Source organism: Morone saxatilis, unplaced genomic scaffold, assembly GCF_004916995.1.
Source record: "Morone saxatilis isolate NCDOM2014 unplaced genomic scaffold, NCSU_SB_2.0 Contig1, whole genome shotgun sequence".
Classification (NCBI taxonomy): Eukaryota; Metazoa; Chordata; class Actinopteri; family Moronidae; genus Morone; species Morone saxatilis.
The window spans coordinates 11356503-11381689 of record NW_023339651.1 but is presented as its reverse complement, the minus strand read 5'-3'; the positions used below and the strand labels follow the sequence as shown (position 1 = coordinate 11381689).

The 25187-nt window shown below is 42.5% G+C and overlaps 6 protein-coding genes across 12 annotated transcripts in view; 3 read left to right on the top strand and 3 right to left on the bottom strand.

Annotated features, from left to right (window-relative positions):
• Positions 1 to 2250, bottom strand: part of patl2 (PAT1 homolog 2) — an 8051-nt gene extending 5801 nt beyond the window's left edge. The window contains exons 1-2 of the mRNA XM_035669619.1: positions 2083 to 2250; positions 1592 to 1748 (exon numbers count right to left, since the gene is read on the bottom strand). Of these exons, the coding sequence (XP_035525512.1) occupies positions 1592 to 1748; positions 2083 to 2106 (181 nt within the window). The 5' untranslated portion in view covers positions 2107 to 2250. The remainder of the gene's footprint in view (positions 1 to 1591; positions 1749 to 2082) is intronic.
• Positions 2251 to 3226: 976 nt separating this feature from the next.
• Positions 3227 to 12324, bottom strand: LOC118330108 (transforming growth factor beta-1-induced transcript 1 protein-like). Of its 3 annotated transcripts, none has more exons than XM_035664534.1 (12): positions 11959 to 12324; positions 9124 to 9174; positions 8591 to 8739; positions 8444 to 8499; positions 7786 to 7922; positions 7604 to 7685; positions 7191 to 7275; positions 5916 to 6107; positions 5668 to 5841; positions 5476 to 5557; positions 4803 to 4951; positions 3227 to 4174 (listed from the first exon to the last, which is right to left on the bottom strand). In XM_035664534.1, the coding sequence occupies exons 1-12, from the start codon at positions 11969 to 11971 to the stop codon at positions 3908 to 3910; spliced, it is 1437 nt and encodes a 478-aa protein (XP_035520427.1). In that variant the 5' UTR covers positions 11972 to 12324; the 3' UTR covers positions 3227 to 3907. The 3 variants fall into 3 exon arrangements, with proteins under 3 accessions (XP_035520427.1, XP_035520443.1, XP_035520435.1); XM_035664550.1 differs by lacking the exon at positions 9124 to 9174 and adding an exon at positions 11601 to 11644 and having other exon boundaries at positions 11959 to 12318; XM_035664542.1 differs by lacking the exon at positions 9124 to 9174 and having other exon boundaries at positions 11959 to 12319.
• Positions 12325 to 13399: 1075 nt separating this feature from the next.
• Positions 13400 to 16535, bottom strand: LOC118330242 (elongin-B-like). The gene is made up of 4 exons (XM_035664721.1): positions 16450 to 16535; positions 15571 to 15705; positions 15234 to 15342; positions 13400 to 14417 (listed from the first exon to the last, which is right to left on the bottom strand). Exons 1-4 carry the CDS (start codon positions 16450 to 16452, stop codon positions 14305 to 14307), a joined length of 360 nt encoding a protein of 119 aa, XP_035520614.1. The 5' UTR covers positions 16453 to 16535; the 3' UTR covers positions 13400 to 14304.
• Positions 16536 to 16596: 61 nt separating this feature from the next.
• pkmyt1 (protein kinase, membrane associated tyrosine/threonine 1) lies at positions 16597 to 20531 on the top strand. Of its 5 annotated transcripts, none has more exons than XM_035664495.1 (9): positions 16597 to 16716; positions 17030 to 17197; positions 17463 to 17868; positions 18147 to 18384; positions 18501 to 18780; positions 18885 to 18991; positions 19084 to 19256; positions 19396 to 19616; positions 19821 to 20531. In XM_035664495.1, the coding sequence occupies exons 3-9, from the start codon at positions 17494 to 17496 to the stop codon at positions 20176 to 20178; spliced, it is 1752 nt and encodes a 583-aa protein (XP_035520388.1). In that variant the 5' UTR covers positions 16597 to 16716; positions 17030 to 17197; positions 17463 to 17493; the 3' UTR covers positions 20179 to 20531. The 5 variants fall into 5 exon arrangements, with proteins under 5 accessions (XP_035520388.1, XP_035520371.1, XP_035520379.1 ...); XM_035664478.1 differs by having other exon boundaries at positions 16600 to 16707; positions 17007 to 17197; XM_035664486.1 differs by having other exon boundaries at positions 16601 to 16716; positions 17007 to 17197.
• Positions 20532 to 21145: 614 nt separating this feature from the next.
• On the top strand, positions 21146 to 23354 carry LOC118330163 (zinc finger protein 8-like). Its single transcript, XM_035664615.1, has 3 exons — positions 21146 to 21420; positions 21722 to 21919; positions 22020 to 23354. The coding sequence occupies exons 2-3, from the start codon at positions 21730 to 21732 to the stop codon at positions 22916 to 22918; spliced, it is 1089 nt and encodes a 362-aa protein (XP_035520508.1). The 5' UTR covers positions 21146 to 21420; positions 21722 to 21729; the 3' UTR covers positions 22919 to 23354.
• Positions 23355 to 24323: 969 nt separating this feature from the next.
• On the top strand, positions 24324 to 25006 carry LOC118330232 (rho-related GTP-binding protein RhoG-like). The gene has a single exon (XM_035664709.1). The coding sequence runs from the start codon at positions 24434 to 24436 to the stop codon at positions 25004 to 25006; it is 573 nt and encodes a 190-aa protein (XP_035520602.1). The 5' UTR covers positions 24324 to 24433.
• The last annotated feature ends 181 nt before the right edge of the window (positions 25007 to 25187 follow it).

Sequence of the window (25187 nt, the reverse complement as noted above, 5' to 3'; positions counted from 1 at the left end):
ACCAGCATCCAACTGGACCAAAGTGACATTTACAGGCACGTCTACATGCTGTTTAATATGCTGTAACTGAGCAGATAATTAGCTATAGCTTGCAAGCTGACATTAGCTGTGCACTTTTCCTCTGTGAAGGTTTGTTTGGTCACTCTTTCAACAGATTATGGTGCAGGACGAGACATGTGCTCATGTTTGTACGTTAGATAAGGAGGAAAACATGTAGGAAACTAATGTGGGTTATTCTTCAGAGTCTGTGGCGCTTGTGTTGTGTAGCAGACTGCTGTCTGGGTCAGTGTGACATCTGCTCTGCTTATGATTTACACTGACATCACTGCTTTATGCAGGATTTGATTGGCAGTACTGAAATAAAATGTCTCCATCTACGTAGACAGATACCTAATGTTATTCTGTGGAATGTATACAAAACTAGGGAAGTGCCATCATGAAACCAAAAACTATATTTTTCCTATTGTGGTTTATGGTTTTTCCCCAAAGGAGAACACAGGGTTTACAGAGGAGATATGTATGCAGAAAAAATGCAGACAGATTGGCAAAAAAAAAAAAAAACACTAATCTCTTGCTTCAACAAAACTGAGGGAGTCATGATAACTTACCTTCTTTATCAGTGACCCATTACAAAGAGACAGTTCTGGTAAATTGTGGTTTTTCCAGACTCCTTTACACTGTAAAAACTCAATCTGTTAAGATAAATGAATAAGTCTGTTGTCTCTTGACCGATGTCTATTCATCTGTTTACTAAGTGAATTAACAGAAGGAAAAATAAAGAGTTGACATAACTTAAAGGCCAAAAGAAAAAGGACATTAAGTTTAATAAACCAGTGTGTAGGATTAATGGCCATCTGAGTGGTGAAGTTTCAGATTTGCAACTACATGAAAACCGCAGGCATCTGGATTTGACGACCTGGGAATAAGAACAGGCTGTGTGTAGAAAAAAAAAAAAAAAAAAGGTGTAAAAACGCAACAGGTCCTAGATTCAAGGGATTACACACCTCTGAATATTATCTCCCATTTTGGCCAATAAAAACTCCTGAAGTTCACACACTGGATCTTTAAAACGGCCTATACGCAAATGGAAATGAACAGCGAGCCCAGTGTTGTCTGATTGTGACAAAATCAGGACCAGTGCTAACTTCCTGGGGTGTCCAGTCGTTGCCTGTCAACCGGTCCCTCTTCGAGAAATAGTTCAGCACATAACCCCATATTGTTGTTTTCACACTTTGATTTCTGTATGGATTAAACAATAAAAGAGAAAATAGCTTAGAGGTTTGGTAGGTGTCCAGCAGTCTCCTAGCACCACCAGCTTCATATTTCACATGCAGACGTAAGAGCGGTATCAATCTGCATCTCACTCTAGGCAAGAAAGTTAATATTTCCCAAAATGTTGAACCTTTTTTGAACTATGCATTTTTACAGTGTAGAAACACAGTTTGGCATCAGTACACCTGCTGCAGTTCACTCACAGGACTGCTGGGGCCCCATTTGAGGACAAAAGGATTCAATCTATTTTGGAAACTCTGATGAAATGATGGAGGAAAAAAAAGCAGTAAAAAAACAAAACGAAAAAACATTTACACACCCATTCCAAACGTCTCCTCATTGTAGACATTGATCTCCTCATCCTCCTCAGCCATGGCCTGCAGAAGCCCACAGTCCATATTCGTCCCATCCTCTCCATCACTCCACTGATCTCCATTCTCAGGCCACTGAGGAGGCTGAGACACATTTTCAACCTCCTGGGTGGATGCAGACAATGTGGGGGGAAGAAAAAAAAAAAACACTGTACAGTGACTACAAAGAAGCCAAGAGGCACTTTCCTTAAGGAACAAGCGAGGAAATGATAACTTCTGTCGACAAAAATAAATAAAAGAATCCCTTTATTCCACTCATCTATGCAAATGTGATTCCCGCAGCCATTATACTAGCCTTTCTGTGTGGATGTGCTCATTTAGCATGCAATGAATAGCTGATAAGCTTGTTAGCACGCTGTGTACGCCGTCAAACTGCAGTTCTCTTAAATATAGTCACAATATTCACACATTAAAAAGCAGCCAAATGATACCGACTTACTTGTTGCTGTTCTAAATCACTCATTGTCTGTGGGTTTTTTTTACACTTGAAGCCGACGGGTGACGGTGACTTTCTTCGCAAGGTTACCTGCTTTCTCTTGTCAGACAGCGAGGGAGGCTCATTAACTTTTAAATGAACTCACCTGTGCGGGTGCGGAGGCGTGTGCACGTCAACACGCTTCACGTGGCTGTCACCTCGCCTCTATTGTCTGCTACGGTCTATGAATATTTTATTAGGCTTTAAAAGATTCATCCTTGCTCTTTCTGTTCTTGTTTAAAACATGGACACATTCAGGGTGCACACACTGATGATTTTAAAATAGTTCATTTCGGGCTCAAATCGGGTCTTTTGGGTGAGAGTGAGCATACAGCGACATCTAGTGGTCAAAGGTTACTTCACACTGTATGCTGCGGCAGTAATATATATAGTCCGTCTACTTCTCGAAATAAATAAATATGTATGAAATACATATGTTCTTGTAAATGAATGAGTGGATGAAAAAGGGGTTCTGGTCAACAGAGGTGGAATGTAACTAAGTACATTTACTTAAGTACTGTAGTCTACTTAAGTATGCAACTTTAATGCAAGGTTATACTTCACTACATCTCAGAGAGTAGAAGTATTGTACTTTTTATTCCACTACAGCTTTTTTCTTGTCTGACAGCTTTAGTTACTAGTTACTTTTCAGATTACAGTTTTACCCTTCCTGTTCAGTGAAACTAGCTTATTTCCAAATTTGATGTATTAAAAAAATTCTGATGAACTGGATAACCCTAACTGGACCAGATTTTTTCAGTGTGGCGCTGTTATTTTTTCTTAACAGAACAAGATTAATTTACAATATAATCTAAAATCTTTTATGTATTCTCACATATGTAATTTTCTTTTTTTTCTTTCTTTACCTGTTATACATCTGCTGATTGTGATGCCTTTATTTTAGCTCTTTGTAAACTTTGTTCAGCTGTTTAACCTAAACAGCTGAACAGCTCGTACCTCCCACAAAGTCACTGTTATTTGTTTGTGTAGGGATGTGGAGACTTCAAATTACTTCCAAGTTACTTGGTTTCATGATAGATTCTTAACAAGTGTAGTTGGTTTTCTGCTACTTAGAGCAAAAAAAAAAAAAATCGCAAAAACAGCAAGACAAATTGTGTTCTCCTTTATTCTTTGGAATTGTTTTTAGCAAATTGCATAGGGCAATAGTGAAAGAATAATGCAAAATATCTGACATTAAACATATGACAGCTTACACAAGAACATACAGTATATAGCAGTCAGCGTACAATATATAAATGCAAATTGCAGTGGCACTTATATGTTTTGCAATATAAAGCAAATATATTAAAGGGGATTTCCTTGCTCAACAGTACAAATCCTTCACTGAAACAATACATTTTCTCTCAGTATACTGTTTCATTTCTACCTTTGGCAAAAGAATTCAATTTATAGTATTCAATTTGAATCAATACAGTATGTAAAAGACTATACATACAAAATCCTTTGGCATCATTTTGTATCTGTCTAACAAATGTTGGAGTCATATTTCACACTGCCAGTCTAAACACAGTCCACTTTTCTTTTTTCTTTTTTTAAATAAACAGAAATTAACTGGGTTGCATGATTCTCTTTTTATTCCCCTCCCTCTATCAACTCTAATATTCTTAAAACCAAGAAAGAGACCAGCTCCACCCTCATTCCCACAGTAAAAAAAAAACAAACAAACTGAGAACTCAGAGTCATAACAGCTTCTTCACTTGGTGACCCAGAGGAGGAGGAAGAGGAGGAGGAGGAGGAGGAGGAGGTGCTGCAACGTCCTGCTGTGTCCTCAACCAAAGAGTTTGATGAAGCAGGGGTGGCAGTAAGGTTTGTTCTCCTGCTCCTTGAAGCAGCCTTTGCTCAGGGGTTTCAAGCAGAAGTGACACACGAGGTGGTGGGGGTGGAATTTGGCCCCCATGGCGGTGACGCAGCGGCCGAGGATCGGCTGCTGGCAGGCCTGACACATGCTGCCACGGGACTGGTGGTAGTGGGCCTCACACAGAGGGTTACCCTCGTGTTCGAAGAAGCTGCCATTGACGAAGGGGCTGTAGCACTCCTGAAGAAGAAAGGCAGTGAGATTTAGTCACAGCAGAGAGCCCTGACTCACAGAACTCTAATTAGAAAGTTGTCATGTGAAATGACAACTTTCTCATGACATAATTCCAACTTATTTTTAGTTTTTTTAAACCTTTTTTACATGGCAATTTTCAGGCACGCCCAGCTGACACACACACATACATACACACATGTACACATCACAACCACAATCTGTTGGTCACTGAGCAGCTTCACTGTTGCAGTCTTTGGTTTAGTGCCTTCCTCATGGGATCATATGAAACAAATATCTGTTTGTTGGTCCCATCATTGATTTGCAGTGCCGTAGCTAGGATTTTAAAAATACTCATAGTCATAAATTCTCAAACTAAAACTCATTTTCATGTCATTATAAACCTCCCGGTACTCAACTCATCTGCATATCACATTGCTCTGTATAGGGTCTTGAACGACCTCCAACCTACCTGACTCTTTCTCAAACTAAATCAACAAGAACTGCAACCATAACACACCAAGGCTCAAACTCTTGGTCATTTTACCAAGTGGGGCAACTGAGCTGCACCCCTGCCAACTGTTTGCTGAACACAGCATCATTGACACGACCCTCAAACCCACAGAGAAACACTCACCCTGCACACAAAGCACTGTGGGTGCCAGAGGGAGTTGAGTGCTGAGATGTAGTTTTCCAGAATGGGCTGGCTGCAGCCTTGACAGCGGGAAGCAAACAGAGTCAAGAAGCACTGCTGGCAGTACTGCTGGCCCTCACGGTCATGGAAACCTGCAGAAGATACGGTCACAGCTTTACACAGTTCAAGAGTTTCTTTGATAAATGTTAAATTAACGGGATGATATGGTTTGAAAGAAAACACTGTCCGGTCTGTTGAACACAAAACTTCAATCTGTTTGTAATTGTTTCAAGTTTTACTGATCCGAATTTTTAAAGGCTGATAGTGTTTTGTGTCTCAAAGCTTGTTCTGCTTTAAATTTGGCGAGATTCACGCCAAAGACTAAATGTTCAAATTCTTGGCAGGGTGGAACAGAACAGAACATTAAACTCTCCTTTGAAAACCCATTAAACAAATGAAATCGTTTAGGGGGGGTAAGCAGCTTTTTAAAACCAGGTTACGGAGCCATGTACTTCACCATGTAATGTTTCACTCGACGATTTAATTACTTATTAAATGAATATGTATGTGGGTTTGATAGGTCGTGCATTGTTTTTTAGGTATGTAAGCATGACCCTGCTCAAGTTCACTCTTAACAGTTGTTTGTTGAACCCAGACAGGATGTGCCTCCCATTACCTTCCTCTCCAAACGCCCGGCTGCACTTAACACAGCAGAAACACTCTGGGTGCCAGTTCTTATCCAGAGCGGTGACCATTTTCTAAACAAGAGCAAGGAAAAGTTAAATGGCTTCAGGTGGGTTGGAGTATTTATTCAAGCTGTTCATGCCAGAATAAGCTCTGAGTTATACGACACATGCAAGTCTCTCACATTTAGAATGGGTTTGTTGCATTGTGCGCAGTGAGGGGAGAAGAGCGTGAAGTAGTCCGACTCGCAGTATGGCCGTCCGTCCTTCTCGAAGAAGTTGCGACTGCCTAACTCTGTCTCGCACTCAGTGCACACGAAGTGCTCCGGGTGCCACACCTTCCCAAGAGCTGTTACCACCTGCATGAGGCATAAGTCGGTTAATGAACATCTTCCAAATATCTTCTTTATAAATGATGTGATGTTAGACTCACCTGTCCTACCACTGGCTTCTGACAAGCCGAACAGTTTCCCTTGGACGATGTTTGAACTCCTTGTCGGCTCAGGTCTGACTGAAGCAGCCCCAGCATGCTGTCCAATGAGCCGCCAGATGAGGGCTGTGGTGGGGCGGCGGGCTGCTGCTGTGGTGCTGTCACCACTGGGGTGACAGGGTTGGCTGCCGTTGGCTGGGAGGAGAGAAATTAAAATGATGGATATGACTTTAAGGCTTTTTACATCCAGATATAAGTGTGTTTAGGAGAAAAAGAAAGATAAAAAGCCACAATATCTGCTTTTGGACCTGCTCATTTAAACATTCGTTCAAAGTATCCTATTTGTATTGTGTACTTTTGTGCTGATTTTGTTGTACGCTGGTGTATCTTCAAATTCCGGTGAATAAGTGGCTACTAATCGTTGCCTCAGTTGATAGGAATGTAAGGCAAAAACAATACAGGTTGTATTTTGTGAAGGAAATGGTATATAGACACAACAACAGTTAGGAACTAGTAGGCTGGCTCGCCTAGTATTTCTGGAAAAATCACTAAACCTCAACTTTAATATGTTTTAAAACAAGGCTAAAAGTCAACAGCCATGCTAGCTGCTCTGTGAGACTGTATTTAGGTAGAAGCGGTTCTTTGAGCTAAATGCTAACACGCTCACAATGACCTGCCATGCCTAGAGCCGCGCAGCTGGCACAGTTAAAAACCAGGTACATATCAGCATTAAGATAACATCTCAACTTGGTGATAAAAAGTGTAATCCAATGGAGAAATGTTCCTTTTAAAACTGTGTTCCCAATATAACCTCATGCTCACACTATTTAATCACCCACAGATGGACTGCACACTGGAACCAAACAAAACCTAAAAGGACAATTCCTTTGCTCACAAGCTAGCCACTGACCTACTGAGGAGGAGAATGACCACACCAAATGTAGATCTATAACTCTGACTACCAACTAACTGAAGATATTTTTGAAGCTGGAAAAATATCTCCACCAAGACTAATTTCCACCCTCAGGCCCTAATCTGGTGACTGGTTTAAACCAGGAGTCATGTGCTGCGGCCAGGCCACAGTAACAGTGAGGTCATCATGAAGTTAAGTGAACGTCTTCATGAATCCACCATGAATCAGTATGAGCTGTGTTAAATAAAGCCCGGAGCAGCTGGGGTTGAATGGTAGAAAATTCACAGTCACATATTGAGCACAGTTGTGGATTTACACGACACAGCCTCTCTGTGTTATTCTGATGCTGTTGTGAGGACTCTTACCGTGCTCTGGACTCGGAAGTCTGACAGAGAAGCCATCAGTTTGTCCAATTCCAGTGTGGCTGATGTTGCTGAAGGTTTCGCAGAGCTAGAAAACAACAGACCAGTTGTTTTAATAAAGCCACAAAGCAACCCACAAAAATGTAATCTCATCTTCATCGAAATACTGAAGCGAAGATGATAGCACACTAAGTTTCAGTGATTTTGTTACCAGTGTTTCGCCCACAAAGTGTTTTCTCGCTGATAAAGACCAAATGGAGCTTACTTTAAATACTGCCCAGAATTGAACACAGTGGGACTAATTGTGCATCTCTCCTGCTTGTGGAAACTCTACATTAAGTAATTTGCAGTGCAGAACCTCTACAGATGTTCTACTTTGTTAATAATTTATAAACTAAACTGATTAGATTTGGTACCTGGAAGAGGAGGTCGTGGCCTTATCCTTAATCTTTTCCCTCTCATCTTTCTTAGAAGAAGGGAACTGGGCCAGGATCTCATCTGGTGACAAAAACAAGGTCACGTTTAAGAAAAGATTTAACTCAGACTTAAAACACAGGGATATGGACGAGCACACACCCACACCCACACACACACACACCTGTGATGTTGAACTGGGTGGCGTTCAGCTCCTGTAACAGATGGTCCAGTTCACTCAGACCTCCACCCAACAGCGAGGAGGAGGAGAAGGCTGGGGGAGGATCTGTTGTGCGTGGAGAGCGGGGTTTACACACTGTGCTGTAAGAAATAAAAGACAGGCCAAATTTAACGCAGATTAGGAAACATCCCGTCACTAATGTGGTTGGCTCCATTGTGGTCATTCAGTCATGAATCACTGGAGACTCTTGAATTTTGTCCGTTCAGATATGAGTCATGTAGCAGCAGAATAATCTCATTTGTCCGTAACAGTGGTTTAACATCCAAAAACACTAATTGTCAAAAATGTTCAAATGTTCAAAAAAACAGGTAATTTATCATTTCTCTGGAATGTGGCTCCTAACTAGCGTTGGGAAGATATTTTTTCTATGCAAACACAATGAGAGTCTGAGTAGGCGGTAATTCAGAGGTCTGGAAGCAGGCTAAGAAATGTATTCCATGCAGATGATGCTTTATTTTAAAGTAAAGGCAGGAGTTGCCATTCCTAGTGCTGATGGTGTTTCCTAGTACCAACAATCCAGTTTATGAGGTACCCTAAACTTTACACTTGAGTTGGGAGGCAATAAGGAAAACCTTAGCAACAGGAATTTGGGAGGACTTACCTGTATAATTTGTCTGGGTTGGAGTTCTGGGTAGATTTCATTGCAGCAGAAACAGTCTGAAAGACAAAAGAGAGGGGGCAATAGATGAAGCTTTTCAATAAAGAAGATGCAACAAAAGAAATCCATACCCAGAAGCGAATCGTCTACCTGCTGCGGGGTGTAGGCGGGCGGCGGTGGCCGGGCTTGGGCGGTGTCCTCGGTGGGAGCATCAGCATTTTGTGGAGGGTCGGAGGTGAGCAGGACAGGGCACCGAGCTAGAGGAGAGCCTGTGCTCTCCAGATCAGCAAGGAGGGCATCTGGAGGAGAGAGAGGGGGAAAAGAAAGTGAATAAGGGAGAGAGAGAGCGGAATAATGAAACATGTATGCTGTTACAGGTGACTAAAGTTAGTTTAGATGTACAATTTGATTTAGCTTCAAGTTGTTTTCGAGAAATAAAGACAATTAACTACCCAACAATGTATCTTTAGAGTTGTCCCTGATGGTATTGTCAGTTTGTTTGTGAAGCATCAACGTTACACAGAAAGAGATGAGTTAAGAAACAGATTTAAAGACCATGCAGTGCAGATGGAGATTAAAAAACAGACTGGACAATCGACTGAACACATTAAGCCAAGGCAATGTTAAACAAGTAAAATCAGACAGAATGAAACATGCAAACACATGCACAGACAGTTACGTACCAAACACAACAATACGAGGACTGAGAGGGTAGTTAGGTGGCTCAGGCACTCCTAAGGAGAGACAGAGAGCCTGTGTGACCAACACAGCAGCAGCAAAATCAGCCCACACATCAAGACACGACGAGGAGGACAGTAAGCGTCCTCAGACACTAATCAGTCAGAGGACAGGACGGTCAGAGTTGGCACAACCCAGAGATAATCCCTCGACACAGTAAAGCTTTTAGAACACACACACACACATTTCTGCATTCATATCCAAGACATGCCAGCATGGAAAGGAAGCAGAGGAGGAAGAGTGTTTGGCAACTGATATCTAAGTTCAGTCCACCCCTCCCTCCTTATCACACACTCAATCCATGCTGAAAGTGGAAGTTGTTCGGAAGCTGACATCATTCAGTGCTGACAAGTCCATGTACGTGCGAACGAAGGCCAAAGCGAGACTGTAAGAAGCGGGCTGAACATGAGTAATAACCAACTTGAAGTTGTAGAGGACAGGCTGCTGTCCAACGCTGACTGAACCTTTCACACTGATGATACAATACTGAGCATAACTGAGTGCTTCCCAACCGTCTGTGGCTTTTTGTACCCCCACAGCCCGATCAGTAGCCTTTTATCGACACCATCCCTCGTGTTCCTAACGCATTTATGTTAGGTTAACTTGATTTATATGATTTAACAATATTAAAGGGCCAACCAAGTCATTTAATATGGCACTTCCCAAAAGCTGTGGGACTTGCAAGAGACACATTAATCTGTAATTAAAGTGTGTAGGATTCAGCGGCATCTAGCAATTGTTATTTTCAGGTGATTATACACTATGGCTGAATATTACTCCTCGTGATGAAGGAGCTGGTCTTCATGGGTAAAGTTGGTGGTGTGCCCCTTTAATTAGATGAACGTGAGTAGTTTTTTCTATTCAGTGAGTATTAACACAATCCCGACTGTATCTCGTAGGTTGGTGTCCTGTGTAATTGTCTTATCATAGCTGGCAGTGTATTGATTATTAATATACGATAAATATATATACACCCTGGCACCCTCTGATCACCGCTCCTAACAGCGCCTCAACAGACAGGACAACAGAGACAGGATCTGGGGTGATGAGGTCTGGAGCACACGCTTGTAGTCGGAGCCCTTTTTAACAAGGCGCTGTCCCTTGTTAAAAAGCTTTAATTATAACCATGTGTACCAGACCTCATCACTGCAGATAAATCACTTAACTTTGCTTCGGTAACCATTTTGCAGCTGGTCTGGACATTTTAGGACTTCAAGGAATTATTGTCAATGTTGGCTCACGAGCTGAGCTACAAGGTTCATTCTTGACCTTGGAAACAGCAGTTGTGGACACCACAAGGTCCATTTTATTATATTTATTCCATGTAATACAGCCACTAAATGGACCTTGTGGTGAGACTGTTTTCTAATGTGCTGTTTCTGAGGTCAAGAACGAACTGTGAACCTCAGATTCTCACATTCTGGTAGCCTTCGCGGACCGATATCATGGATGTTTGATTGATTAGACATCTGTGGTGATGGGTTAGACATGATAAAGCTAAACTAATTCACCCTGCTGCGGTCACTTCTGCCCTGGATGATTCACACTTCTGGTACGACCATGTGGTGAGAATCTTGTGCATATACTACTTGCCCTCCTCCTCCCTGCTGTCTGTCTCTGTTTCTTACACACACACACACACACACATACTCTTACAGACTTAACTGCTCATATAAGGAGCTGAACGTCTCTCAATGGGAATTATGACCATATTTAGAGCTGCCTGTCGACTTGTTTGTCTTGGCCAAAGGCCTCTCTAACAAGTGGTCTCTCTCACTGAAAAACCTCGCCAGATCCAGTACATAAACTTACAACATTGTTGGACAACAGCGTAAGCCGAGTGTCTCGAACATGGCCACTGCCTGACTAAAACGCTCACCCACAGTCCCACAGCAACACGGTCTCAACCGTGTGCAATCCAGTCCAGATGTGCCCAGATGTGCTTGGCCACATCTGGCCAAACCTTCGAGTATTGCTTGAAAAGCATAAATCCTTCAGTTCTGAAGAAGTGGACGGGCAGCTGAGGCACACAAAAAAGAAGCCCTTTCTATTTTCATTGAACTCTGTGGCTTTCTGAAACAGCAGCGTGGCCCTGGGCTATTTCAGGGCCTCTCCGACACAGTCTCATAATGTTGCTCTGAGAAAAAAGAAGAAATCTCCCTTCAACATCCCCTATCAATAGAAAAGGACAGAAGCAGCCATGCTCCCGCTTTGATGTCTTCAAAATGGAAAACACTGTTGAACATCATGGGGCTTCTCTCCATCCCTGACTCGGTTATATATTAATGGATGAGGAAAGCCCGCCGTGGATTCCTTTAAATCTAATTTAGGAAGAATTTATTGAATTTGCAGGGGCATGCACATAACACTCAGAGGCGGTCAGGCAGACACAGAGTCATGTAGAAGTGCTATCTTGTGTTACCTGTGTGAGTGTGTCTGTTTTTGCATGGAAAGGTAAATACAAACCTGCAGGGAAAAAAAGCAATCTCAGGGGATGGGTGATCAGGGTGAAAGAGAGAATGAGGTTCCCTTGTATAGAATGGAAGTTTTTTCTTTGCCTTATGTTCCACTGGGAGCCAATAAAATCCCATTTATACTACATCCTCATACATTTCCTTGATGGAAAAAGAAAGCAAATTCTACTCCTCTGACTGCCAGAATGAACAGAGACCTTATTTCCTCTGTTCGGGCACACCACCCCTTCCCCAAAAAGATCCCCCTCAAGATATCTCACCATGTAGTTGCAGCGCTTTGAAGCGAAGAACAGCTCCAATACTCACCCAAATCGTCCATGATATGATTTCAGCCGAGTGTTTCCCTCTTTGTGTGACACAACACGGACGCGGACAGCATTAATAAGTAGTGATGGACGCGTAGCAAAGCCCGCAAGATAAGACTATTGTCTGCGTCGGTCCTGGACAACTTCTTGGACACCGTTATCCGCCAAGAGAAGAGGAGGAGGAGGAGGAGGAAGAGGAGGAGGGCGTCCCGTTTCTTTTTTTCCTACACGACTCTCTTCCTGTGTAATGCCTACCAGGACCTCAGACTGGAGAAGGCGTAGTTAAATAAATGTGGTTACAAACCCCGCATTCCCCGGACACGCGACGTCATCCTGGACATTCCTCGTCCATATTTGGGAGAGAAAATTAAGGATTTTAGTGGCGGCGGGGCGCGAGCTGCGCAAACTGCCGCCGGACGCTGCTGCGACGGTGAGCTCGTGAACCGGTGACTGGGAATACTGGGAAAAAAAGCATCCACTGGTGTGCACAGGAAATATACAGCAGGGACGGGCCCTTTTAAAAAGGGGGGAAAAAAGGCGTAAAAAAACATTTGGATGGGATTATATACATCAAAGAAAATGTGATATCCCATTTTATATATTTGTATTTCCCCATACCAGCTTCATGGATTTATTTTTATTCCAAATTAAAGAAGTTATGAGTTTTTTCCCCCTTTTATTTCTATTGAAAATTACTCAAAATAAAACTGTTGATTCGTTTTGTCATTTCCAAGAGTTTTATCCACTTCATGACAGGATTAAAGGACAGGTTCACATTTTTTTATTTTATTTATCTAAATAAAACATTCCCATATATATATATATATATATATATATATACACACTTAAAGATCCACTGTGTAACATTTAGATGGATCTTTTTATTAGTGTAGTAATAGTAATCATTGTGTTTATCTACATAGGGAGTGGGTCCTGTTCTAAGGAGGCTGTCATGTTGAACCCCCATGTTTCTACAGTGGCCCAGAATGGACAAACCAAACACTGGTTGTGAATAGGCCTTTCACATTTTTGGCAGCCGCCAGTTTATCCTACACACTTCACAGCTCGTTCTCACGTTAGAATTTAATTTTGACACAGCCCCTAGATCACACAATAATGCAAGACTGAGCTGATGTTGACTACTCTGATGTTAGTGGTAATCGAATTACAAAAAAAGTAACTGATACAGTAATCCTGAGACTTTTGGGGTCCCTAGAGGTTTAGGTAGGGTGATTTTCAGGGTCCTGGTACTGGGCATGGTGGCTTACTGTCGCTCCTTATTGGGACACACAAATAGAACAGAGCCATCATTAATGTTGTTAATGTTAATGTTTGTAACATCTGTAGTTTTCCTATTGTGACATCTCAATAATCAGTTAAACATTTTATTAAATGTTGACACAAACTCGTGTTTAAAAATAAAAACCCAAAACAGCCAGCAGTGTAAAAAACAAAACAGGAAAAACTTTTAATTAAGCAAGCTCACAGTTACAGGCTATGTTTGTGTGATTAGGGGAAGGTGCCACATTGATGTTGGTGATGTATGCATTTTCAAAACTTCAGTTTTAACACCAGAAAACTCTCCTCCTGTGTATACTGTATGACCAAAAAAAAAAACAACCCTCTGTTGTCAAAGAGGTTCCTGCCTTTGGTCTCAGTGCATGAAACATACAAAAAAAAAAAGAACTGACAAGTAAAACATACTGATAAACAAATTGACAAAAAACGTAACATAGCTATTATTTAAAGACTTTCATTCCTGGTATGAAATCAAATCAGAAATGTACAACAAATCTGGGAGAATCAGACCAAGGAAACGTATTGGTTGAAGGTGTGTGTATCTGTTTTCTGTGGAAATAAAGCCTTTGTTTTGTACTTGTTCATGCAGTTTGCCGATTCAGACACCGGACTCCTTACCTATGCATGTTATTTCTAGAACACTGTGACACACAACTACGTCTTCACCTTTTCCAAAATATTAATGATAATAATTATAATAACTCACACACGCGCACACACAATCATACTTTTCCAAACCAACTTCTTCACTCAAAAAACTTGAGCCAGTTGGTGCTTAAGAGCAAAGTCAAGGAGCAGAGCTGCATGTGACGTGGAAATCATAAAGAGTTAAAAAAGATGATTTGTGAAGCAAATTGGGGAGGGGAGGGGGGGGATGCTGGGATGATAGCATGAAGGTAACATGGATAGGCTTGGTTACCTACAACGTCCCCATCCATCAACTGAAAATATATTACATATCCTCCACCCCGCTACTTCTCCACTGCAGTTAATCCACACACACCCACTTCAATCCTTTTCTCCATTGCTCGTTTCCTCTCCCCTGTCATCACTGCACAGCCTGTTCGTTGGCAGTGCTACCAGAGTCCTGAGGCTTCATCACATCAGGGAGTTCTGGGGGGCTGGAGAAGGCCTCGATGTGCAGCTGTTCGAACATCTCATCTGGAGGGCAGAGGAGACACAGAGACATTAGGTCCATCGTGACAGCAGAGTTGCATGTGGCCGCATCAGTCATGTCACCAAGTTTCTGCAGTGAATGTTGACTGGAAAGTCTTTTTGGGTGGATATTAAAAGCAAAAACTGGTAAAAACACTCTTAAAAAAGTGCAAAAGGAATCCCATGAATGTCTGTCATGTTCAACTACATTCACAAATGGCTTAAAGTCCAATTCAAATCTCATTTGTAGACATTTGTGTCAAGCAATTTAAAATGGGATATATTCCCCTTTATTTGTCACTGATGTTGTCTTGTGCATTGTAATCTCACATATGATGTAATTAAAAACAACGCTGTTCATAGCTTTAGGCCACTCTTAAGATTTTACAGCAATCTCAAACAAATCCAATGCTGATGGGACAGCGATACCAATTTCTCAAAAAAATGCCCCTGCACTACCAACCACTATAATATAGCTGAATCATGTTCACTGGACAAAGTTTGAGAGCATTCGGCAAAATGTAAGAAAATCACTGACAGAAGTAGACATAGTAGACATTATTTCGCCCAGAGGAGAGAATGGATGAGTTATAGTAGTTGACTTCTCTGCAGGCGTACATGCTGCCTGATGCTGATTCACTGGCACAATGTACGAATGATCAATTAATGAAAATAATTACTGACATTACACAGTTGAACTAAACAACACAACTAAAGACTAAAGAAAGAATAATTCTCCACCCGGAAAAGCAGAAAGACAGGAAATCAAAGTCAATATATTCCTGATCCTAGAAGCTCCCACGTAACGTAAAATGAACATACCATTTATGCGGAAAGCCAGACCAACTGTAGCTGGGGCTTGAGGTCTGGCAGTCTGGTTGGTGAATCCACAGTCACCAAGAGTTTTGCTGTCCTCTAGCAACTGGTCATCCTGGGAAACAAAAGTGTTAAAAAAAAAAGGTCACAGAATCCCCTAATGGCCTCAAAATGTATGAATTTGCTTTGATTAATATCAAGACAGCGTGTGAGACATTTCCAAAGAACATGTTAGTCGCCGAAACTAAGTTAGACGCCACCACGGTCAATAAGGACCTAGACAGAGATGTGATGCTGTCCAGGGTTAATATAGTGTCACTGGCATGCTCGGCCTTGAACTCACTTTGTAAAGCCGCTGGTCTTCAGGTGTTCTCTTAAGAATTCCTTCAACAATGCGCTTCAGCTCATAGACAGTGGTCGACTCCTTGGCGTCTGTGAAGATTGTGGTCTTGTGACGCCGGATCATTAAGAACACGTCCTAAAAAAAAGGAAAGTAAGCAGAGAATGAGAGTTGGTTTTCACACGGTCTCCTTTCAAAGTAGAATGGGATCAAACAGGATAGCTGGGGCTCAGGTACATTACAACCAGGTTAACTGGCAATAACCCTCTTTATATGTGACAAAACACCTCAAAAGGCCATGTAAGTCCTGTATAAGTGTCCATCTGACAACTGTTTATTACATCTCACTAACCAGCAAGTCTTTTAAGGAAATGTAGTGGGTTATGTACCGATGTGTAAAGCAGGAGTTCTTATATGAATTAACAGTACTAACGTTACATTGTTTGATTCAGAAACTGGCAACAGTGAGCAGTGACAAGCAGACGTACATTGGAGCTAACGCCAAATTAGCCTCCAGATTTTTGAGAGTCAAAATCAGGCCTGTCAGCTAAAATAACGCCACGACAATGGCAACGCGTTCAGCTCACCTGACTAGTCTAACCAGGGTTAGGTACCTGGCGTTACGTCACTTCCAAGGTTAGCCAAGCAGAGATAAGTTACCTCGCTAGCTCCAGCGCTCATTTACAGCTAAACGAGAAGGCGAAGCTAACATAGCATAGCAGACCTAGCGCACACAAACTGACATTAACACCCACATAACCGAGAGTGTCGCGAGTTATTATGGCGTTAACACTTCTAACAACACCCTGAGCGTTAATTCCGCGTTGTATCTCGGCGCCAGTCTCCCAACACGACCGGTAATAATAATAATGACAAAGTTACCATTTCAAGTGGTCAGCTAGCTCGCCAGTTGCGCCAGCCCTGTGTTGTGCAGCAGATCCCCAGACTGCACCGCTTGCGGATATTGCGTAATTCATATCGCTCGCGTTCCGTATTCTCGGAGGCTGCTACGTCAACTGCGTAGCGTCTTCGGAATTTTGGCGCGAGGCAGTTGCGTGGCTGGAAAGTGTACGCAGATTTTTTGATTTGGACTATTTGAGCAGCGCTGCTCTGAACACGGCTGTCAGCGCTGGGTTTATGGTCTGTGCGGTAACGTTACTTTAATTCTGCTACCTAAACATAACGCCGAACTGTTAGTTACAGTGCGTTGACTTACTGTACGGTAGCTAAGTTAACTAGCTAGGTGTTGTTGTCGTGTTGTTGACTGGGTCCGCCCTCAGGTAACGTTGGCTAACATTTGTTTTCTGGAGGTGACATTTGTCAGTGATGGTAAAGAAGGATTAAGGCTACCTTGCTGCTTGGAATAATGTTAACGTTGTCCGTAGGTGATTCAGCTAAGTGACTAAAGGACGTAAGACTGACGTGATTGCATTCAACAGGTCTGTGAACGATATCTCCACAGACTGGGAAGACCTGTTCTACAAAATGAGCTGATTATCAAAGGATCGTATCGATACTGAGATCACAACAACCTGTCAAGCAGGATGTTCAAGATGTTAGATGTCTAATCGGGACAAATGAGAGTGACCAAGCTGGAAAGGAGACCCTCCACTCAGTTCATTTCACTAAGGTAAGGAACACAGATGTATTTTGTGTCTGAACAGATTTGTATTCTCTCTTGGTAGATCGGATTTTTATGGCACATGTTAATAATATGTTTAAATATGAAGTCTTTGCTTTCCTCAAAATCTTAAATTGGCAGGGTTCTGTGCACCAGTAGATAGTAAAGAGGAACATTATATGAGCACGAGCAGTGCAAACAAAATGGCACGGGTACATTCATATCAACTGTCATTAAATCATCGTGTTTAAAGCTTTTCTTTTTAACGTTGCAGCTCAGAAAGGAACTGAAAAACGTGTCACACAATGTCAGTGGCAGTGGAAACCACGGCGTCCAGGGTGTCTCTCCCTCTTCCGGTCCACTTCTCCCACGCAGAGCAGTCCTTCTCCCTCAAAAAGCGGCGTCTCCCTTTTTCCTCCTCGTCTACGTCCAACTCCTCCTATTCTTCCCCTGCTCAGCTCTCCCATTCTCTGCCCCCTTTGCCACCATCCAAAGGATGTCCCCCTCTGAGCAGGATGTTCCCCCAACATCCATCCCCCTGGACACCCCTGTCTTGCTCCCTCAGAAAGTCTCCCCCTCCGAATTCGGTGTACAATCCCAGCAAACAACAGTCCTATTTCAGTCAGTGCTTCACTAATCTGGGCCTGCTGGGAAGAGGATCCTTCGGAGAGGTCTACAAGGTGAGCAAAACAAAATGTGTGTCTCTGTGTACATTTATATTAAAGCAATATAATACATATACTGAATTATTCTCAAGCTACTCAAGTTAAAGACTTGAAAAACAGCAATATTTACGTAAAATCTTGACTGTTTGAACATCTGTGCTGTGGTTTTGTAATGAGGAAGCTTGCAATACAAATTTAGATGTCTCTGTAAGCCTTATTTTGTCAACAAGATTATTATTTGGAGATCCCCCCCAACAGAAGACAAGACCTCAGCCTTTTCTGTGCTTTTCTAGGTGCAAAGCAACGAGGACGGACTACAGTATGCAGTCAAGCGCTCTGCTCATCGCTTCAGGGGCAACAGTGAGAGGAACCGGAGTGTGAGGGAAGCCAGGAACCACGAGCGCCTGTGTCCCCACCCTCACATACTGAATTTTGTGGCAGCCTGGGAGGAGTGTGGCCGACTGTACATTCAGACAGAGCTGTGTAGCACCAGCCTGCTGCTTCATGCTGAGAACCAGCCTCCCGGCCCAGGTCCGTCCCGATGGGATGACAACATTTATTCAAATATATAATAATGTAATGTATGTTCATCTTACTCCAGAAACTTCTCAATTTCCCCAGACATACTAACTGAGTTTCGGTTACAGATGAGCCTGCAGCGTGGGCCTACCTGTGCGACCTTCTCTCAGCACTGCAGCACTTGCACTCCCATGGTTTTGTGCACCTGGACCTCAAGCCTGCTAATGTCCTCATGACTGAGTCTGGACGTCTCAAGCTGGGGGACTTCGGGCTGCTGCTTGAGCTCAAACAAACGAGTGCAGTGCCCGTAGAGGGGAAGGTGAAAGAGGATGCCCAGGAGGGAGACCCCAGGTACATGGCCCCTGAGCTGCTCCGTGGAGAGTATGGACCTGCTGCGGATGTTTTCAGGTGAAGAATAACAACAAAAGAGAAAATTCAATGATTATTTGAATTGATGATTATTGATCTGATTTAAATTGGTGCCTAAATATTGTTGAACGGTTTTCATTTAGTTTGGGTATTTCTATTCTGGAGCTTGCCTGTAATATTGAGGTTCCAAATGGTGGAGAGGGCTGGCAACAACTGAGAAAAGGCAGCCTCCCCTCAGAGTTTACCAGTGGTAAGATCCACATTCTTCTAAGCCCTCATATATTGTCCCATTGTCTTTATTCAAATGACTTATGTTTTCATTATTTCCATCTGTGTTCGCAGGCCTGTCAACTGAGCTTCAGACAGTGCTGCGGATGATGCTGGCCCCAGAACCATCGCAGAGACCCACAGTCTCTGAGCTTCTTGCCCTGCCGTCTGTTTGGAAGCACAGTTGGAAAAGACGCATCTATCTTATGGTCACAGAGGCCACGCTGACACTGGTCTCCCTCTGCCAGGTAACGTGTCAAATAAACATTAAAGTTAAATGTATTAAACATGTAGCCTTTGCAGAGAGAGATTTAATGTGGCCACGACCTGCAGTCTTATGTGTAATGTAAATCTGAAACATCATATTTTTCTTTGTTTTTCTCGCAGTTGGTGGTGTGCTTTGGGTGCAGGCTCTTGTCCTCTCTTCACTTGTCCTTTCTCCCTCATTGGACCAAGCCAGTACCCTGCACTCCTCCCAAGGACAGCTGGGACAGGGATTTAACCCTGCCCCTCAGTGCCATGCACGCTGACTCGGGGAGCCCAGAGGACGACGCAGTGTTTCTGCTGAATTCCACAAACCCGGAGCTTTCCCCCACCTTCTCACACAGGTAGAGGATCATTGTGTTTACTGTAAAGGCACACATTTGGATTACTTGTGTGTATAGTATATATAATTCATAGCTTCATTTTTACGTTATGTCAAACATCCAGCAACAGCGATGGAAAATAACTGTTTCTACACTTCTTTTGCCTTGAGCTAAATGTTTTAATCCTGTCAAATCCCCTGCTTATTATTTCCATTTCCCCCACAGGGTCAAATCCAGACTGTCTATGGAAAGCACATCGACTCCTCTCCCAGGTTCACCGACACACAATCATCAAAGTCCTGCCAGCACACCCACTCACTCAAATCTGGGCGATTGGTTCTCCTGTAAGTTAGTACAGACGCCCTCCAGCATCCACTCAAATGGTTCCTGCCACAAACTGACACCCAGTGCGAGCCCCATCCACGCAGAGCTTCACACAGACACCGTGAATGAAAACTCCACGCACAGCCGCTGCTCATCCCAGCGACGTGCTCGCAACTGGGTCCGAACGGAGGAGGCCGTACCCCGACCCAACTTTGAACCAAAGAACCTGCTCAGTCTGTTTGAGGAAACGACTCCATGAGTACAAGACTGCCAGTTTACATTCAGGGACAGCGCGTTTTCACTTTAATATGCTGGGTGACGAGGACCTAATGTGTGAATGTACCAAGTTTACTACTTAGTTTGTATGAACTGCTTCTGCCATTTTGTAACAGTTGTACAACAGCTTCTTGTATTTGAAAAAAAAAATATATATATTTAGGGGAAAAGGGTTGAACATGTAATCGGACCTTTAAAGCACTTTTTATGTTTGTGTAAATGCAATCCGTTGCTGAAATGACAAGTCATGATGTATTGTTAAACAAGTTATTATTAGCTTGGTATACTCTGAGTTATTTACCTCATGAGTTACAAAGTGAAATAAAACAAAGGGAAAGAGAATCTAAACTTGTGGAATATGTTTTTAGTAGAAGGAACTTTTGAAATGTAAAAAAGTGTCACACTATGGTAAAAAAACAAAACAATCCTTTAGTCATTTTTTTTTACATACTACAATATGATGTTGTCTTACATCTGAAGAACAAGATTTGTAGGCCAGATCATCACTGCAGCACTACAGTACTTTATGATACTGTTTTGTCAGATGGCAGCCTCTGTTATTTTGAAATTACCCTTCAATTTCGATAATAATTTGATGAATTGTGCAGCCGTAGAGTGCTGTGCAAGGTTCATGTGAGCCCGATCAGGAATTTCCCCCATCAGTGACAGGTTATATAAACACCAATAATAGTGATAGGATGATGATGGACCCATTGGTGGGGGAGGAATCTTTGAAAACGTTATTTCTACTGACTCTACAGCATATACATCTGAAAGACTATTAAAAGATCAGCAGGGAATGAATGAATGTAGATTTTTTGTTTTTTTAAATCAATCCTACTCAGGCTGTTTTAAGGCTCTGTTTGCGGACTCACCAGTAGATGGCAGCAGCGCCTCTCACGCTGGACACCAGCTGCCTTTAAAACCCAGGAAGAGGATGATGATGATGATATGGGTGGTAAGCTGTTTCGTGCACATGCACAATACCCACATCTATCGGGATATTTAACCAAACCATTATTGGACTCCGTTCATCTCCTGGACAGGCTCTACCTATGTATGATAAATGCTCTGCATGGTCCTCAGATAGTGAGTTTGCAGCCTAATTGCGAGTCTGCACATTGCAGGTGTGAATATTGTAAACAATGAGCGTTTTCATCAGGATCACCGTTAGATAATCTGAGATTCATCAGAGACCGAGACAGTATTTAACGGGAAGTTTAAGGTATGCTCTTTTCCTTTAGTTTAGAATTGGTATATAAGTATAATACTACTCAGGAGCCCGTCTGTTTTACATTGTTTTTATTTTTCTAATTCCATGGTTTGCTATTGCGGGGATATTATATATTAATCTGTGTTTCTGCAGTGATGTTTGTAGGCTCTACTATCTTAAGACATGATCATTTGATAGTTGGTACAGATCTGTAAGGGCAAAGTCAAATCAGCCTGCAAACATCTATGAAATAAACACACTGGTCATCACCTATTATTACTATTATCATTATTGTTATTATTATTATTATCAGTCAATAAGATGTCCAAAATTGAGCGTCTGAACGCCCGAGTGGAAAAGCTGCTGTCTAAAGCTGTGCAGGAGGTTCTGGAGGTGGTGAAAGAGACTGTGTCAGAGTACCAGGAGAAAACTGCTAGAACACAGAGAGAGAACCAGAGTCTGAAGAGGAGGCTGCAGGAGCTCCAGGATAAGTTAAAATTGGAAAGCAATGGTAAGACAACATAGTACGTGTGTCCATAAATGTTGAAACTGTTTGATAAAATGTGTTGATTGTTTTTTTTTTGTGCTTTGCCGCCTTTGTTCTCGTGCAGGAATCATGCCACACATGTCCCTTGCGGCCCAGCAGACTGCAGATGCAGAGCTCCGTCTCGTGGATCAGAAACAGAAAGAAGAGCTGGAAGAGGACATTGAACTCATCCCCTCTGATAAGGGCAATACAGTAATAAGTCCCTCATATTCCCTTGAAGACCTTGATTGTGAAGCATCCATCTCATCATTAGCCACCCCCTGTATATCCCCGAGAGCTACAACAGGACCACATTTAGGTGGTGATAACTTGAACTATCCAAGAACTCTTAAAACGGAGAGTAATAGTGGACTCATAGTGCCAAATTCAAACCATGTAGACCCCGTCCCTGCTGTCACAATCTCTGGAAACTATAAAATGAAAGTAGAGCCAACATCGGATGAAGACGCCATGCACACTACAAATTATTTCTATGAGGATGCTGGTACTAGCGCTACTTCCTTACACAGACTGAACCCAGATCATCCTCAAGCCAATGCAGGACTCTACAGTGAGTCGGGGGTTGCCTTCAGTCTGGACCAAAGTGGCACAGAAGAGCCGTTATCTCAAATATACAACAATGCAGACAGCACTGGAGCAGAAAAACAACACAGCGCTCAAACAAACACAAAAGCAGGAGGCTCGGGCTCAAGAGCGTTCCAGAGAAACGTCCGAAAACACTACTGCTGCTCGCTCTGTGGCCGCACCTTCAGGCACGCAGGCGACTACAAGAAACACAACAGGGTGCACACGGGTGAGAAACCGTACTGCTGCTCGGTGTGCGGGAAGCGCTTCAGCCAGTCGGGATACCTCACAGTGCATCTGCGCTACCACACGGGAGAGAAGCCGTTTGGCTGCAGCCACTGTGGCAAAAGTTTTAGTCACTCAAGTAACATGAAGAAACACCAGCAAACTCATCAGTGAGGCTGCTGTGTTTTGTGCACATTGTGCAGCAGATGTATGCAGATGTTTCTATACATATCGTGTTACTGACAGTCAGGGATGGACAGTGAAAATGGCTTCTATGTTATCTTCTATGAGCATTTATGTGGAGGTCAGATGAGCGTATTGTAATCTTGATGTAAAAATTATGTAGCTTTACGAGTTTTATATGGGAAAAAGTAATTGTGCCTTCTTTTATTAAAACAGGAATCTTATTGTAGATTGCATGTCCACTTTCAAGTATCAAGAACAGTCCAGTACACAGTACACAGTACATTCCCACTGTTCCTGCCCGGCTGTTGTTTGTCAAATGTTTAGAGTTTTGTTTACTGTGTTGTTCGTTGCTGAGATTCCTGTGTGGACCTCCACATTAATTTTCAAAATCAAATAAATGTATTTGGTACTTCTTTATGGTAAAGTGTTCTGTATTTCTTTACAATGATCCTACGAAGTCTGAACCCCCAAAACAAAACCAGACAACGCAACAAAACTCAACAAAACTCTGAGCAAATTGTAGCCTGCTTGATAGAACTTCACTGTATAAGTCATTGAACGATCAGCATGCATGGTGCATAAATCATACATAACTGAACTATTTAACAAGACTGGGCATATCCCTTACAAATAACTCAAGTCTTGGACAAAGTGGAAGCATTATAAGATGATGAATCCCTCTCAAGTTTGATGTGAACTGGTTGCCACAGAGACCAGATGAGGGTCCTGAGCTGAAAAAAACGGATGTTAAACTCCCAAACCCACAGACTGGCCTTTGAGGCTGTAGTGTTGCAGCAGTGGTGTGCAGAAGTATAGTTATACACTGTGAAAATGGGGTATTTTTACCCTTTCATATAGCACCTCCTTGTGGCCCATGAGTGTCATTATTTTGAGCTTCCACAACCCCTCAACATTTAATTACATTGGTGGTGTGTGTGATATCACATTTGAAGTTAAAGAATTGAATAATACAATTAAAGCAACCTCATGACATCAAATATTATTTGGACTTCGTATCATGAACTTCAGAGTCAGAAACGTGTAGAATCTGCTGTTATCCAATACATCAACACCACAAATGCAGGCACATTTAAATAGAGTTGAATTGACACCATTCATCTGTTGAGTCTATCTAAGTACCTGTCCATAACATTGCAGCACCTCATTATGTTCCTTTTCAGAGGGGATGACAAAACATCTTTCCCAACACTTAGGTAAGGTATTTTGCAATCCAGTAATTTCGAGCAACTACTTCCCTTTCCTCTTGAACATGTAACATGTGTAAGCTTGATGCTAAAGGACCGCCTACTTAACCACATAATTATGTCTCATCCTGCTTCATTGATTTTTAAGATCGCACAGGCAAGCTTTGGGACCCACTGATTGTGATACAACACCTATGACAAGTACGTTTTCAATTTATTCAGTTTTTTGATATTGTGTCTGCATGCTCGTTAGTCAAAAATAATTCTGTGTTTCAGAATGTCGTGAGGCGACGTCATAATGCAGAGTGTCAAGTGTGTGGTTGTTGGAGACAAGGGAGTTGGAAAGTCCTACCTACTCCACACCTACATCAACAAGATCTTTCCTAAGGTGTACACACCATGTTTCTACGGCACGTACAGCACCCAGGTTCATGTAGACGGCCAGACTGTCAGCCTGAACCTTCAGGACACAGGTAGCAGTGAGGAATATGACAGATTGCGCCTCCTCTGCTACAGCCAAGTCAGTGTCTTCCTCATCTGCTTCTCTATTGCTAGCCCAGAATCCTATGAGAATGTAAAGCGCAAATGGCATCCAGAGGTCAAAAGCCATTACCCTAAAGTGCCCATTCTTGTTGTGGGAACTAAGAGTGACCTGCGTGATGATGAAGAGGTCCTGGAGAAACTGAGAGCGCAAAATCAGACCACAGTCACCCAGCAGCAGGGAGCAACCATGGCAAAGCAAATAAAGGCTGTAAAATATCTTGAGTGTGCTTCATTGAGCCTGGATGGACTGGATGAGTTGTTTGATGAAGCTGTGCGTGCCTTTCTCAGTCATTCAGCTACCACCATGAAACCCTGTGTACTCTTGTAATTTAATGTTGCATATACATAGGCTATGTATACATTTATATGGTTAATCTTTGTATGTGTGTTTTTCTGTTTTGTTGTGTCTGTGGGGCTTAATATGCTTATGTATGGGAATATTGTATGCACTTCAGGATGCGTACAAGTGAAAGCTACAAGAGTATCCAACTTAATAAACATGTTACAAA

Bases quoted from the DNA above. Each gene is read 5' to 3' on its own strand.
- pkmyt1 (XM_035664495.1), top strand. From the start codon at position 17,494: ATGTCAGTGGCAGTGGAAACCACGGCGTCCAGGGTGTCTCTCCCTCTT. The intron at 18,781-18,884 runs GTGAAGAATAAC...GTTTTCATTTAG, and splicing joins CCTGCTGCGGATGTTTTCAG to TTTGGGTATTTCTATTCTGG. The intron at 19,257-19,395 runs GTAACGTGTCAA...TTTTTCTCGCAG, and splicing joins CACTGGTCTCCCTCTGCCAG to TTGGTGGTGTGCTTTGGGTG.
- LOC118330242 (XM_035664721.1), bottom strand. The intron at 15,343-15,570 runs GTGAGTTCAAGG...TTTGTTTCCCAG, and splicing joins AAGACCAGCGGCTTTACAAA to GATGACCAGTTGCTAGAGGA. The intron at 14,418-15,233 runs GTATGTTCATTT...TCTGCCCTCCAG, and splicing joins TCTGGCTTTCCGCATAAATG to ATGAGATGTTCGAACAGCTG.
- LOC118330108 (XM_035664534.1), bottom strand. The intron at 8,740-9,123 runs GTACGTAACTGT...TCTCTCCTCCAG, and splicing joins TCCTCGTATTGTTGTGTTTG to ATGCCCTCCTTGCTGATCTG. The intron at 7,686-7,785 runs GTGTGTGTGTGT...TTTTGTCACCAG, and splicing joins CACCCAGTTCAACATCACAG to ATGAGATCCTGGCCCAGTTC.
- LOC118330163 (XM_035664615.1), top strand. From the start codon at position 21,730: ATGTCCAAAATTGAGCGTCTGAACGCCCGAGTGGAAAAGCTGCTGTCT. The intron at 21,920-22,019 runs GTAAGACAACAT...GTTCTCGTGCAG, and splicing joins GTTAAAATTGGAAAGCAATG to GAATCATGCCACACATGTCC.
- LOC118330232 (XM_035664709.1), top strand. From the start codon at position 24,434: ATGCAGAGTGTCAAGTGTGTGGTTGTTGGAGACAAGGGAGTTGGAAAG.